Source organism: Eumetopias jubatus, unplaced genomic scaffold (genome assembly GCF_037043125.1).
Source record: "Eumetopias jubatus isolate StellerSeaLion01/CBP00866 unplaced genomic scaffold, mEumJub1_p1.0 scaffold_10, whole genome shotgun sequence".
Classification (NCBI taxonomy): domain Eukaryota; kingdom Metazoa; phylum Chordata; class Mammalia; order Carnivora; family Otariidae; genus Eumetopias; species Eumetopias jubatus.
The window spans coordinates 101549134-101562634 of record NW_028274816.1 but is presented as its reverse complement, the minus strand read 5'-3'; the positions used below and the strand labels follow the sequence as shown (position 1 = coordinate 101562634).

The following is a 13501-nucleotide window of genomic DNA, read 5'->3' as shown; positions in this document are numbered from 1 at the left end:
ACAAAAAACCCAACAGCGCGCCTCTGGGCAGTTATCAGACTGCAGTAAATCTTTTATTACAAATAATTAAATCTTTCCATAATGTCTCAGACAATATCAAACACGATTTCATATTTCTAACAGAGAGCAGAATAGGCAGGCAGCACGAGAACTGAGAAAGGACAAGTGTTAAATTTCAAGCTTCCGATCATACCACCAGGTGACCAAAGCTTATGCATCACTTTCTCATGTTATCCAACTGTATGTCTCACACATCTTGTTGTCTCAGTGGAGATAGAAGTTTCTAGTTCATGGGGCGCCTGGGTGGCTCAGTCGTTAAGCGTCTGCCTTCGGCTCAGGTCATGATCCCAGGGTCCTGGGATTGAGTCCCGCATCGGGCTCCCTGCTCAGCGGGAAGCCTGCTTCTCCCTCTCCCACTCCCCCTGCTTGTGTTCCCTCTCTCGCTGTGTCTCTCTCTGTCAAATGACTAAATAAAATCTTAAAAAAAAAAAGGGTTCTAGCTCATATTGTAAGTGCAGGAAGTTGAGAGAGATAAAACCCAATGAAAACACAATCAATCTTAATTCAACTCAGTTAACAACAGCAACAACAACAAAAGCAAATTTAAATTAGTTGTTTTGAGGGGAGAGAGGGCAAGGAAGGTATGGGGTTAAGAGTCAAAACTATGACAAAGGCTGGTAGCTCTGGAAACTATCTGTCACATGATATCCTAAAATAAAGTGGCTTTTGTGGATTTTTCTTCTTTTTTGGTATTGTAAACATGTGCTGTTTAATAGTACCCAAATTTAATTTAAAACATTTTTTCTCTTTGCAAACAAAACAAAATTTAAAGCCTTTAAGGCAAACATTTCCCTAAGGAAAAAAAAAGTCATTTGTTATAAAACTGTGAGGACACCCAAGCAAGCCCCCACTTAAGATTCGTCAGCATGAACTTGAGAGCTTTTGTCCACTGTTCCTCAGAGTTAAACTGGGTTTTGATCGAATAGGAGCCGCCACTTCCTCCTGTGTCTTCAATCTTGCCCTTCTCCACATCCATCCTGCAGGTGGACACAGCAGAGCTCGTTAGCAACTGAGACCTGAGTTAGGTCCGCTTCAAACAGGCAGGGACGTGATCATGGGACCATTCGCGTCATTTTATCTATTAAAGAACTCTTGGCCAGGAATGGTAGTGTATTTTGGATTTGCTTGAAAGCCAAACATCAGGAAGGCCGTCACAAGAGCCTCATTGTCATTGCCGAGTCCAGGGACAGGACACACACCCAAACAAGTGAGAAGCCTGGGGCAGAGGGCACGTGGAGGTTACGGTACTCCTGACTGTTTTCCGAGGCATCCCTGAACTCATGGGGAGAGAAGGGAGGCGGAAGAAAAGAAATGCTTTGTTTTGGGGTGACAGAAGCAGCTTCGGCCTCACCCTCTTAAACTAAGGTCTCTGTCTATCACTGGGCTCCTACAAAATTTGACCAAAGGAAGCATTCCTGTCTATTTCCAAGGGCTTAAGGGGAAAAGCTTCCTGAAATTAGAAAGCTGATTTGAGCTCTGTGCTAAGAAAATCCCCCCCAAAGCACCAAAGAGAATATTCTTTCTCCTCAGGGGCCAGGCGGTCACATTCGGTCCTGCTTGGAGTGTTGCATCCGTCTCTGCCCATCAGTGTCATGTGATTTTGCAGCATTTTCTGCTTTCCCACCATTTACACTATGTTTTGCTTCCATTCTTACTGTCCCTTCAATTCTGCTCAATTTGGTCCTACTCCAGGTTCATTCAGCATTAGGGGGTACTGACCTGTAAGGAAGACAAAAACGGGTCTCGCCTTTCTCTACCTCTTCTTTGAACTGCTGCACACAGTCCAGGAAAGCCACCATGGCATGGTCAAACTTGTTGTCCCAGAAAAACCGCAACCCCCCAGAGCAATATAACGGCAGCTCCTGTCCAAGAAGAGAGAGAACCAGCTAAGGGGATGGCACCAAGACAGGCTACCAGAGACCGTTCCCAAGCCCAGCCACCTCTCGAGTCATGTTCTGTCTGTACTGCACTGGAAACAGCCAACTCGGGCCCATATGAGGCACCTAGTCTGCTTCACCATCACTGGAAATGGATTAAACACTTAATCTCGCAGTGATTCCTTTCCCACCCTAGCATACACCTCCTCCTCTGGTCTGCCCTTAGCCCTTTTCAACGGATTGTAAAAACCTACTTTGTGTCTCTAGGCCCCAAAGAGCTAATCCTGACCTAGACAAGACACTCAACAAAACATGGGATCACAAGACACCTCAAAGAAAGAAACTAAGAAATGCTATTATCAAAAGTAAACCATTCCGTCAGGAGGTACAAGGATTCTGCATTGCACTGAAAATGGGGCTTCCCAGAATACCTTAGATTTGTCTGTCAGAGACTCCAGATATGAATGGTTTCCATAGGGAACAAGTCGATACCTAAAATGGAGATGCACATGGAGATGGATACAGGACTCCTGCTAAAGTGATTACTGGAATGTTACAACCCAGTGATTTTCAGGCTTCATCCTACCCAAGGACTACTTTTATTATTCCCACCCCTCTCTCTCATCTCCCCATAGACTCCATGTTTAAAAGATATTGTTTACCGAACTACATTTATTACATAATCATCTGGGGGCCTTTCATTGGTTTGTGTAGGTTTTGTTTAGGCTGAAAAAAACAAAAGCTGAAAACAGCTTGAGGAACCACCAAGGTTCTAGAGACGCTGGGCTGGGGACCACAGCTCTGGTCGTGCAGTTCAAGGGCTGCTCGATGAGTGGAAAGAGCCCTGTCGTCAGGGGGAGAATCAGAAGCAGCGTCTCCACAGACAGAAAACTCTCAGTGTGTTGGGAGCAAGGGCTCCTGCCACAGCAGAGGAATACCAAGCTGGAGATACAGATTATATCAAGGACATGCCACACCCCAAGAAAGGGGGGCATTTCTTACCTCTGAAATTTCAGACCCATCTTATTGGCCAGGGCGTGGAGCAGCAACACCGTCTGACCCCAGGCAGCATTGATCTCATTCCATTCCACGGGAACACTGGGCAGGCGACCCAGTCGGAAGTTATTGATTGTACCGAACTGTCCACTGTGCCTAGAGGAAGGCAGGAGGGATGGGGGGAAATACAGGGAGACCTTAACACTCAGCAATTTGAGACTTCCTGCTCGCACCTAAACCCTCACATAAATCTCTCTCCTCATCTCCACATTCATATACCTAAGCTCTCCTTGGCACTTTATTTATTTAAGTAAGCTCTATGCCCAACGTGGGGCTTGGACTCACGACCCCAGGATCAAGAGTGGCATGCTCTACCGACTGAGTGAGCCAGGTGCCCCTCTACTTGGCACTTTAAATACGTGTCCAAACGCAAGTTGTCATCTCTCCTTTTGCTCAGATGCCAAAGCAGAAAGAGGGACATCATTCTTGAATGCTCTCTCTCTGCTCCCTCCCCTCAAAAACCACCAAGCTCTCTTGATTGGACTTCCTAAATCTCTTCAATCTATCTACTTTTTTCCAAACTCAATGCCGCTGCTCTATCTTTTCCTGCTTAGAGTCTTACTGACAAGTCTCCTTACCACTGGCACTGCCCTCCTCCCCCCAACACTTCCCACTCTGCAGGTGAAGGGATCATTCACAAACACAAATGTTAATTATGTCAGCTCTCTGCCTAAAATGCTTTAGTGGTTTCCACTGCCCTTTGGATGAAGCCCAAATCCCTTCATGAGGCCTACAAGCTCCCTGGGGAACTGGTCACTCTCCAGTTTCATATCCTGTCACTCTCCCCTTTACACTCAATCTCCAGTCACAATAAGCTCCTTTCAGGTCTCCAGACTCACCACTCCCCTGTTCCTCTGTTTCTTTGCACATGACGTTCCTCTGCCAGGAACAACCCCCCTCTGCAGACTTCCACTTCATGTCTCAGCTTCAACATCAACCTCCCCTGGGGCAAACTTTCCATGTGGCCTTCCCAAACTGAGCCAAGTGCCTTTATGTGGCCCCAGAGCCCCGTGAGGTTCACAGTTATCACGTCGCATTACAACAGCCTATCACATATCCATCCCTTCCACGAGATTCTAAGCAACTAGAAGGTAGAACACATGTTGTGTGCTGTTGCCCTTCTGGTGCTTAACACGGTGCCTACCATGTATGAGATGCTCAACAACACTAGTTAAATGGACAAAATGTTGAATAAATACATCAATGATCCTAGGGGCAGCACCCAGGCAGATGACAAGGTTTTCGTGGGACTGGAGGGCTCAGATCTTTTCCTTTCCTTGGGGGAGTGGATGTCACCAAGCTCTAGAATTCCAATACCCAGAGGTGCCTCTCCCATCACAGGGAACAAAAGCAGCCTGGATGGGGTGACCATGTACAGTCCGATTTCGTGGGAGGCGGACACCTCGGCCTACTGGTCAGCAGCTAAGGTGCAGGTGTGCAGTGCTCCCCAGGCCCTCCTCACCCACCAGCCCGCATTACCAGATGTGGAAGGTCGCATTGAAGACATTAGTTTTCTTCAGCTTATCCAGCTGCATCTGGGCATAACGCATCTGGTTTTCCACACTCTTCAGCTCATCGTCCAGCTCCAGCTGTTGTCGCTTAAATTCACTGTACTCCCTCTGATACCTGTGAGCAGCAAGGTGGCCATTGAAGGCTGTTGGTTTGGGGCTGAAATTTCTCTCTTGCCAACCCTCATAACAATTTAGTCTGGTGGTTATGGTGAGACCTAGTTACAGCATCCTTTCCATTTGGCACAGATCCCATTCAAAGGAACATACAGGCCCTAGCTGTTCTGCCTGCAAGGGACAGAAAGGTCTCAAATTCTAGCTGCTCATATGCAAAGGGCAGAGGAAAACAGGACTCTCCTAAACTAAGGCCACGTGCCTCTCGTATTTCTGATCTTTTACAAAAGTGAGGTGAGGAGGTTAAGAGTGGCTTCTTCTGTAAAATGACCCTAACTGAACTTTAAGAACTTCACTTCTATGCACGTAACTGTCCTTTATAGTTAGCGTACACCATTTCCAAGGAAACTCGTTCACGACTTTGAAAAAAGTAACTTTTTTCTCTGTCCATCACTTCCTTGACTTTAGTTAGTGTGGACACTGGGTCTCCTCCCCTGGACAGAGGGTTCTCTCAGGTCAAGATCACCAGTGAAATTTTTGGGCTGGGAAAGAACGAATGTAGGCCAACATGCTCATCTTTCCAGAGGAGGATGCCGTGTTGGGTGGCTGATTTACAGTTCCCTACACGGCAGAAGGGCAACTAGAACCCTCGTTTCTCTGCTCTCTATTTAACCGACATGCTTTTTTCACTTAATTAGGCGGACCACTCATACAGAACCCTTCCAACAGCCCTCAAGAAACAGGGCCTGGAAACAATATGTGGGATCTGGAGCAGACAAGCTGTCAAATGACAGGTGACTGCAGCTTACAAACTACTGACACATTCGGTGAGAAGCCACTTTTCCCCCTGGAGTGTCGAGGCCAGGAAGACAGAAGAACAGGGTAACCACTCACTGAGCTTCCTCCTGATCCAGTCTCTCAGCCTCAGCCTGGACCTTTTCGAGATTTTCCGCCACTATCTTGCGGTTCTTTTCCACATCTTCCAGCTCCTGGATCAGCCTCTCCTCCTCTAATGCCAGCTCCTTTAGCTCCCTCTGTAGCTGTTCACTGTCGTCCTCATTCATCTGCTCTAAGAGCTCTAAACAGCGTCTGCCAAGGACACAGGCAGAATATACTCAGCGCAGGGAACCTGTTACACTGTTTACCTGAGTGCAGCACAGCTCCCGGGGAAGAGCCAAGCAGTCTGAGAGCAGGAACAGCTCTCGGGTTCTGGGCACTGGCTCTGGAGCCACTCACTTATAGTTCTGACACTCATTTTCAGTGACGTTGAGCTGAGTGTCCAGTTGGTCTAAAAGAGTGTCTGTGCATTCCTCACACAGTGGGTGATCCACATCGGTCTGGCCTGACATGATGTCAAAAAGGTCCCCAGTGACCTGGAAGTGTGGGGTGGGGGAGAGTCAGGGTAGGGCCTGCCCCAGGCAACCTGTCAGGCCACCCACTCTAGCAGCCAGGCCCACCGATGGACGCTGCAACACTGCCCACTTGCCTTCAGTCTTCGGCTGAGATTCTCCATGGTGCCGCCATCAGATGCCTCCCCGATCAGAGTGAAGCTGTTGGCACTTTCTGTAGACATCATCCTGCAGACAGCCCCCCGCCCACGGGCCACATGAGGGAGCAGAGAGGCCTCCTCCACCTACTGCAGTGTCAGTGGCAGAGACTCTCAAGCACCGGCTGAGGGGCCTCAAGGCGCATACCCACTCCTAGCCCGACTGACCTCCCAAGGGTACCTCTCTCCCAAGGGAAGGCCATGCTGGTCTTCCACAGGGGCACTCAGCACGAAGGTTGGCCTGGATGGACTAAGGAGGGAGAGGGGGCATCAAAAACTGACACGTGTGTGTGTCTACAGTAGAAAAGGAAGGAGAATCAGGAAAGACCATTTTTAAATATCATACCCCTCACCAGTAGCCTTCACATGCATCAACAACTAAGAACCTGAACGTCTAACAACATCTGCTATTTTAAAGCTTTTCAAGAGCCCATCTCTTTTATTAGTCATTCACTCCCTCAGACTTTTCTTGATTCTTCATCAAGAGAGCCACTGTCCCTTCCCACTGTGTGAATGGCTACAGGGAAAACCAATACTGGAAAGTGATGGGCCAGGTATAAGAGAATACATCTTTTCTGGAAGAGCCAAAAGGCTCGGTGATTTATCTCCATCACCTGGCTCCAGGTTTCAATTCTGGGTTCCATTAAAATTCTACTGGCCTTTGGCAAGGAACAGGGGGCTGGGGGAGTGGTAGGCACCTGGCTGGGGGGATGAATCTGCGAGAGACACCATCCTGGCGAGTTTCAAGAAATGGCTCCTGGGAAGGAAATAAGAGGGCGTTAGAATTCTGGCAGCTTAGAGGTGGAGTCCCAAACAGTCTCAGCAATATCTGGCTTTACCCTCGACTGACAACTGCAGGACTTGATAAACCACAGAGACTTAAGAAATAGGTGTTACCTAGCCAATCCTTGGATATGTGCACTAAGAAAGGACCCCTGGTACAGACAAACCCCAAGTCCCATGTGATTTTTTGTGGGAAACAACATCTCCTATGTTATACTCTTTTGCAGTTAAATTTGTATTTTCTCAACACTTACCAGTTAGGGGTAGGGGAAAGAATGCCCTGAATCATGGCACAGGGAAAAAGCCAGATCAGACTGCAGTGAAGTTTGCCATGGCATACAACAAAGTAGATAATTTATATGCTTTTGATACTTTGATATAATTTATATATGATCAAATTCTTATGACATCTACCTCTGACAAAGAAAATTATCACTGACATTATCACAGTTTAAAAATGACATGTTTGCGGCACCTGCTTGGCTCAGTCAGTTAAGCATTTGCCTTCGGCTCAGGTCATGATCTCAAGGGTCCCAGGATCGAGTTCCGCATTGGGCTCCCTGCTCAGCACAGAGTCTGTTTCTCCCTCTCCTTCTGCCCTCCCCGCCCCCACTCGTGCGCATGCACTCTCAAATAAAATCTTTAAATAAATAAACATGACATGTTCTCTAATACTGACAATCCTTTCTGGCTAGAGTAATCACACTCTAGTCCAAACCAAGCTACTTTTGAGAATGGTGAGGAGTGAATATTAATAATTAGCTAAGGCAATGGAGGTAAACCAGGCATGCCTTGGGATGACCTGGACACACAGATCATCTCATCTCCCACCTATAATGGCTTGTAATTCTGCCTCAAATAAAAAGCCTCTCCCCACATTTTTTAATTATGTCTCACTCAGTCATCATGTGACCTCAGGTGCACTTCAGGATCTCCCTGATGACCCACAGTGGCCCAATCATGCAGAACATCTCTTGTTAACCAGAGATCCCAAAGGTCTAGGGACTCCTGAAGCACCAAGTACCCTGCAGAAACCCAGTTTGCATTCCAGTGTTGCATACCTCTCCTGAGTTAGCCTCTTCCTCTTGGGTCTCTCCTGGTTTCACCTGGGCTGTGGCAAGTAATGGAGCTAAGGATAAGGAAAATATTAGAGTTAGGAACAGTCTTAACAAAGCTGGAGTGTGGGTACCTGGGTGGCTCAGTCAGTTAAGCGTCTGTCTTCGGCTCAGGTCATGATCCCAGGGTCCTGGGATCGAGTCCCGAGTCAGGATTCCCCCTCAGCAGGGAGTCTGCTTCTCCCTCTGCCTCTGCCTGCCGCTCTGCCTACTTGTGCTCTCTCTGTCAAATAAATAAAACCTTAAAAAAAAAAGAAAAGCTGGAGCGTGTATGAAAGTATGGGAAAACAATAAAAAAAAAATCCTCATCACCACTCCCACCTCCACCTTTTTCTTAAAGTACCATTTGCACATAGATAAATCTTTTGTCTTTCTCCCCTTACCCCCATTAAATCAGATTAAGGAATTGTTAAATTTTTCCCACTGTAGTATCATGATTGTAGTTTTTTTTTTTTATTTTATTTATTTATCTGACAGAGAGAGAGACAGCAAGAGAGGGAACACAAGCAGGAGTGGGAGAGGGAGAAGCAGGCTTCCCGCGGAGCGGGGAGTCCAATGTGGGGCTCGAACCCAGGACCCTGGGATCATGACCTGAGTCAAAGGCAGACGCCTAATGACTGAGCCACCCAGGCGCCCCATGATTGTGTTTTTAAAAAGACACCTTATCTTTCAAAAATACTTACCAAAACATTTACAGTATTTTTATGTTTGGGATTTGCTCCAAAATAATTCGGGGTGGGAAGGGAATAGATGGGGCTGTGTATGAAACATGATTTAAATATGCACTGATAATTGTGGAGGCTAGGTGATGGGTATGTGAAAGTTCCTTATATACTCTGAAGTTTTCCATAACAAAAGTTAACATCCCCTTTCCTCCAGAATAACTTGGAAGGAACACGAGGGAACTTCCTGGGAAGATGAAACCTTTCTACATCCCAATGATCTGAGTAACATGAGTGTATCCATTTTGTCAAAAATGTACAGCTAAGATCTGTACATTTAAAGACATGACATTTTTAAAAAAGAATAAAAAGCAAAATAATTGAATGGGGATGGGAGGTGAGTGAAGATACAGAGAACACAAGAATGGCAGAATGTGGCTTATTGTTGAAGCTGGGTGATGGATATAAGAGAACTCATTATGCTATTCCCTTGACTATATGATTGAAATTTTCTGTAATAAAAGGTTAAAAATATATTAAAGAGTTAACTCCACTCAAAAAGAGAAATTGGTAGCAATGATAATAGCTAACACTCGAGTACTTTTTGCCCAGCATATCCCTAAGTACTTATGTTCTTCATCATATTTGATCGTTACAACTACCCTGAGGTCGTTTTACCTTTTACAGATAAAGAAACCAAGAAACCAGGGCTTAGAAAGTAAAGTAACTTGCAAAAAGCCATTCAGCTAGTAAATGACACTTATGATTTAAATCCAAGCAGGCTGATTCTGGACCCAAGAGCTTAAACTACCTATTCAGTCTTTTCTTTAGTCTCTAACTTCATCTCACTTCTTGGGATTTTAAGACTCTGTTCCTCCATTTACCTGCTGTTGTCCACTGGATAAGTCACTTAACCTTTCTGAGCCTCAATCCCTCATCTGTAAAATGATGGCTGTACTCCTCCATTGGGGTTGTTGCAGGGATAAATGATGTAATGCATGTAATGCACTTGCTATATGGTAAGCCCTCAAAAATTACTGTTTATTATTATATATACATATTCCTTTACTCTGAAACAGCAAGAGCAGAAAACTAAGGACCTTTCCTTAAAATAGGAAGCTCTAAGAAGCACAATGTCAGAACTCTTTCATGCTCCCAATGAGGAAACAGGGAGCCTAGAGATGAAATGACTTTCCTAGGTTCACAGCAAGTTTGTGGCAGATTACAAAGATAGCCACCTTAACACCTACATCTCCAAAGCTGCCCACTTTCCACGATCTTGACCACCCTCTTTCCAAGGGTCTCCCTGACCTGTGAGCTCCTGGATGGTGACACGATCCAGGATCTTGAAGCTCGTGTCCAGTTTCAGGGGCTGGCTGCAACGCTGGCACACGAAGCTCACCTGCATGGTGCTGCTGGAAGTTTTAGTCCCCTCCATCCCTGCGGTGGTAGAGAGGAGGCGATGTTAGGTTGAATCAGAGCACTTGAACCCTAGGTCCGGGGCTACCACCTGCCTTGCTGGTACAGTGAAGGGGGGAAATCCTCCCCCACGCCGTTCCCTGTAGGATTGGTCGGATACCAGGCGGACCCGTTTCCGGGGCAGCCCTGGCAAAGGCAGTTTACCAGCCCAGAGTCAGGAAGCGGCTTCGACAGGGGCTGTCAGGGTTCCCTTCTAAAGCCCCGGTTCAGCCCCCGACGCTCGTCACCTCGGGACCCGGAGCCCGCCACCCTAGTCCGGTCTACCGCGGGGGCACCGTGGCGTCGGGTCTGCCCCGGAGCGCGGCCTCCAGAGCTGCCATCGCCCAGTCTTCTGCTACTTCCCGGTCGGCCAGGGGAGGACTTCCGCCCGGACGGGACGTGACGTCATGACCGTCTTGCTGTCGCTCGGGAGGTCGGTCCCGGTCTACTCGCTTACGGGCCCCGCCGCGCCACCTAGAGGCTGAGCTGGGAAGTGCGGCAGGCATGGGCGGGTGGGCAATGGGAGCGAGGGGAGATGCAAGGACCGAGTTGGAAAAGAATGAGGAGGCTCACCCGATCTGTAATTCTGTGACTTTTCTTTAGATTTGTTACTTCTGAGCGGAACCACTTTAATTCTTCTTGCAGTATCAGTTTAAAAAGTTTCCTCTTGGGGGAGCTGGGCTTCTTTCAAATGCCCCTGAAAGAATGGTAGACACACTTGGAGGGGAAGGTGAGGTAAATTTTATCGTGTTTTATTTTGTATTTTAAAATTTCAGTTACAGGGCTCCTGGGTGGCTCAGTCGGTTAAGCGCCTGCCTTCGGTTCAGGTCATGATCCCAGGGTCCTGGGATCAAGCCCCACATTGGGCTCCCTTCTCCCTCTCCTCCCTGCTTGTGCTCTCTCTCTTAAAAAAATAAAAATAAAAAATCTTTTTAAAAACAAGTGAGGAGATGGAGAAAAACATACTCATACAGGATGCATTATACAGGTAAAGCTAACAGGACCTGCTGATGATTTAGATGTGGGGAGATGAGGGATAGAGGAACCAAGGTTGACAGTCCAATGTTTGGTTTGGAAAACTAAGTGGATAGTTGTCTGTTACTGAGATGGGGAAGAGCAGGAAAATAACAGCTGTATGGAAGAATCAAGAATCCTGGTTTGGCCACATCAAGCTTGAGATGCCTATTTGCTACCCAAGTAGGAATGTCAAATAGACAATTGGAGCTCAGTGAAGATGTCAGGACTGGAGATACAAATTTAGAACCATTCAGCATACAGATGGTATTCATAGCTATGAACATGGGTAATACCTCTTAGGGAGAAAGTATAAGTGAAGACTTAAGGATGTAGGACTAAGCCCTGGAGCATGCCACCATTAGGAAGTGAGCAATAGAGGAAGAGCCAGCAAAAGAAATAGGTCAGTGGTGAGTTTGGAGGAATGCTGGAAGAACAGTTTGCCATATGTATTTTTTTAAAAGATTTTATTTATTTATTTGAGAGAGAGAGAGAGAGCACGAGTGGGGTGAAGGGCAGAGGGAGAAGCAGACTCCCCGCTGAGCAGGGAGCCCGACGCGGGGCTCGATCTCAGGAGTTCGGGATCATGCCTTGAGTCAAAGGCAGATGCCCAACTGACTGAGCCACCCAAGTGCCCCACCGCATATGTTTTAAAAGGTGGAGTGGTTAGGGATGCCTGGGAGGCTCAGTCAGTTGAGTGTCCAACTCTTGATTCTGGCCTCTGATTTTTGGACATGATCTCAGGGTTATGAGATCGAGCCCTGTGTCGGGCTCCGCGTTCAGTGGCGAGTCAGCTTGAGATTGTCTCTCCCTCTCCCTCTGGCTCTCCCCCTGCTCCTGCACTCTCTAAATAAATAAATGAAATCTTTAAAAAAATTTTTTTACAAGGTGGAGTGATTAATGTATACCACCAAGAAATTCAAGATGAAGAGGTGACTATCAATATGGCAGTAATTGGTAAACTAACAAGAACTATCTCAGTGAGAACATGGGGTGGGAGAGCCTGAGTGGAGTGGATTGGAATGAGTGGAAGATGAAGTAGAGTAAGAGACAATAATATCATTCAAGAAATCTTGGCATGGAGAAGAGCACAGAAATGGAATAATAGCTACAGAGGAATCTGGGTCCATTTTTCTCAAGATGGGAGAAATTTGTCATGTTTGGAAATGATCCAGTAGAGAGGGATAAATGTAATATAGGGGAAAAATGGATAATCACAGGAGCACAGACCTAGAGAAAGTGAAGCCTATGGGACCCAATGCACAAAGAGTTGGTTTTTGATGGGAACAGGGATCTTTCCTTTAATGAAAGGCAGAGAGTACTTGCAGGCTGGCAAATTTGGTGGGGAGAGGAAGTTCTCATTTGCTTCTGTCTTCTCAATGAAGAATGAGCCAAAATCATAAATTGGATGTGGTGGGGGAGGGATAGTCGAGGATTAGGGAAATGAGAAACCATAACACACATTTGGAGTGTAGGAGAGTACATATGTCAAGGGCATGTAGTAGGCTCTTCGGCAGTGTTGTGCACCCATTTGAGATTTGTGGACATGAATTTAAAGTGGTACCAGTCATCAGTAATCACGTTTGTTTCACAAGGACCAGAAATGAATACAGTTTGTTAAATGAGGTGGCCCTCAACAACTGTTCGCTGAATAAATAAGTAAATGAGTGGAATATTATATAAAACATTTGGATAGGGAATTAGGAAGGGAAATAAAGAACGAATGGGTATCCGTCTTCTTACAACCTACCTAAAGACAAAACACAATTATTTGAGAACAAAGCCATATTTCAACAAACACAAACATATTAAGTTTTCAGCTTAAAGTTATTAATTCTGAAAGAAATGCAGGGTAATTTCTTTTTTTTTTTTTAAAAGATTTTATTTGACACAGAAAGACACAGTGAGAGAAGGAACACAAGCAGGGGGAGTGGAAGAGGGAGAAGCAGGCTTCCCGCGGAGCAGGGAGCCCGATGCGGGGCTCGATCCCAGGACCCTGGGATCATGACCTGAGCTGAAGGCAGGCGCTTAATGACTGAGCCACCCAGGCACCCCGAAATACAGGGTAATTTCATACTTAAGATAGCATGAAGTTAATTTGGGAAAGCATTCCTGAAGTTAAGTTCCAGATAAGAGTTCAAAAGTTACTAGGTACAAGTTAACAGAAAGCAGAGGTAAAAGAGAGAAAACTAGTAGACGTTAATAAGCAAGATGGGTAGTACGGGCTATGTTGCATATAGTCTTGAAGGAAGAGTCTGGAAGCAGCGATGATAATAATTACATAGTTTAAGGAGTAACCTCTTCATGC

General features: G+C 46.3%; 1 protein-coding gene across 5 annotated transcripts; it reads right to left on the bottom strand.

Moving 5' to 3' along the window:
• Positions 1-22: 22 nt before the first annotated feature.
• On the bottom strand, positions 23-10559 carry BECN1 (beclin 1). 5 transcript variants are annotated; one of them, XM_028094060.2, is made up of 13 exons: positions 10428-10559; positions 10033-10161; positions 8006-8073; positions 6860-6918; positions 6343-6411; positions 6102-6192; positions 5852-5988; positions 5510-5704; positions 4473-4619; positions 2940-3089; positions 2369-2429; positions 1780-1922; positions 23-1037 (listed from the first exon to the last, which is right to left on the bottom strand). In XM_028094060.2, the coding sequence occupies exons 2-13, from the start codon at positions 10157-10159 to the stop codon at positions 869-871; spliced, it is 1416 nt and encodes a 471-aa protein (XP_027949861.1). In that variant the 5' UTR covers positions 10160-10161; positions 10428-10559; the 3' UTR covers positions 23-868. The 5 variants fall into 5 exon arrangements, with proteins under 5 accessions (XP_027949861.1, XP_027949862.1, XP_027949863.1 ...); XM_028094061.2 differs by having other exon boundaries at positions 10345-10430; XM_028094062.2 differs by lacking the exon at positions 6343-6411.
• Between the last annotated feature and the right edge of the window lie 2942 nt (positions 10560-13501).

What these genes read in the sequence shown, in the direction of transcription:
- BECN1 (XM_028094060.2), bottom strand. Translation starts at nt 10,159, where the DNA reads ATGGAGGGGACTAAAACTTCCAGCAGCACCATGCAGGTGAGCTTCGTG. An exon ending in CACCATCCAGGAGCTCACAG is followed by an intron (nt 8,074 to 10,032) that starts GTCAGGGAGACC and finishes CCTTATCCTTAG; the next exon opens with CTCCATTACTTGCCACAGCC. An exon ending in CTCTGACAGACAAATCTAAG is followed by an intron (nt 1,923 to 2,368) that starts GTATTCTGGGAA and finishes CTTCTTGGACAG; the next exon opens with GAGCTGCCGTTATATTGCTC.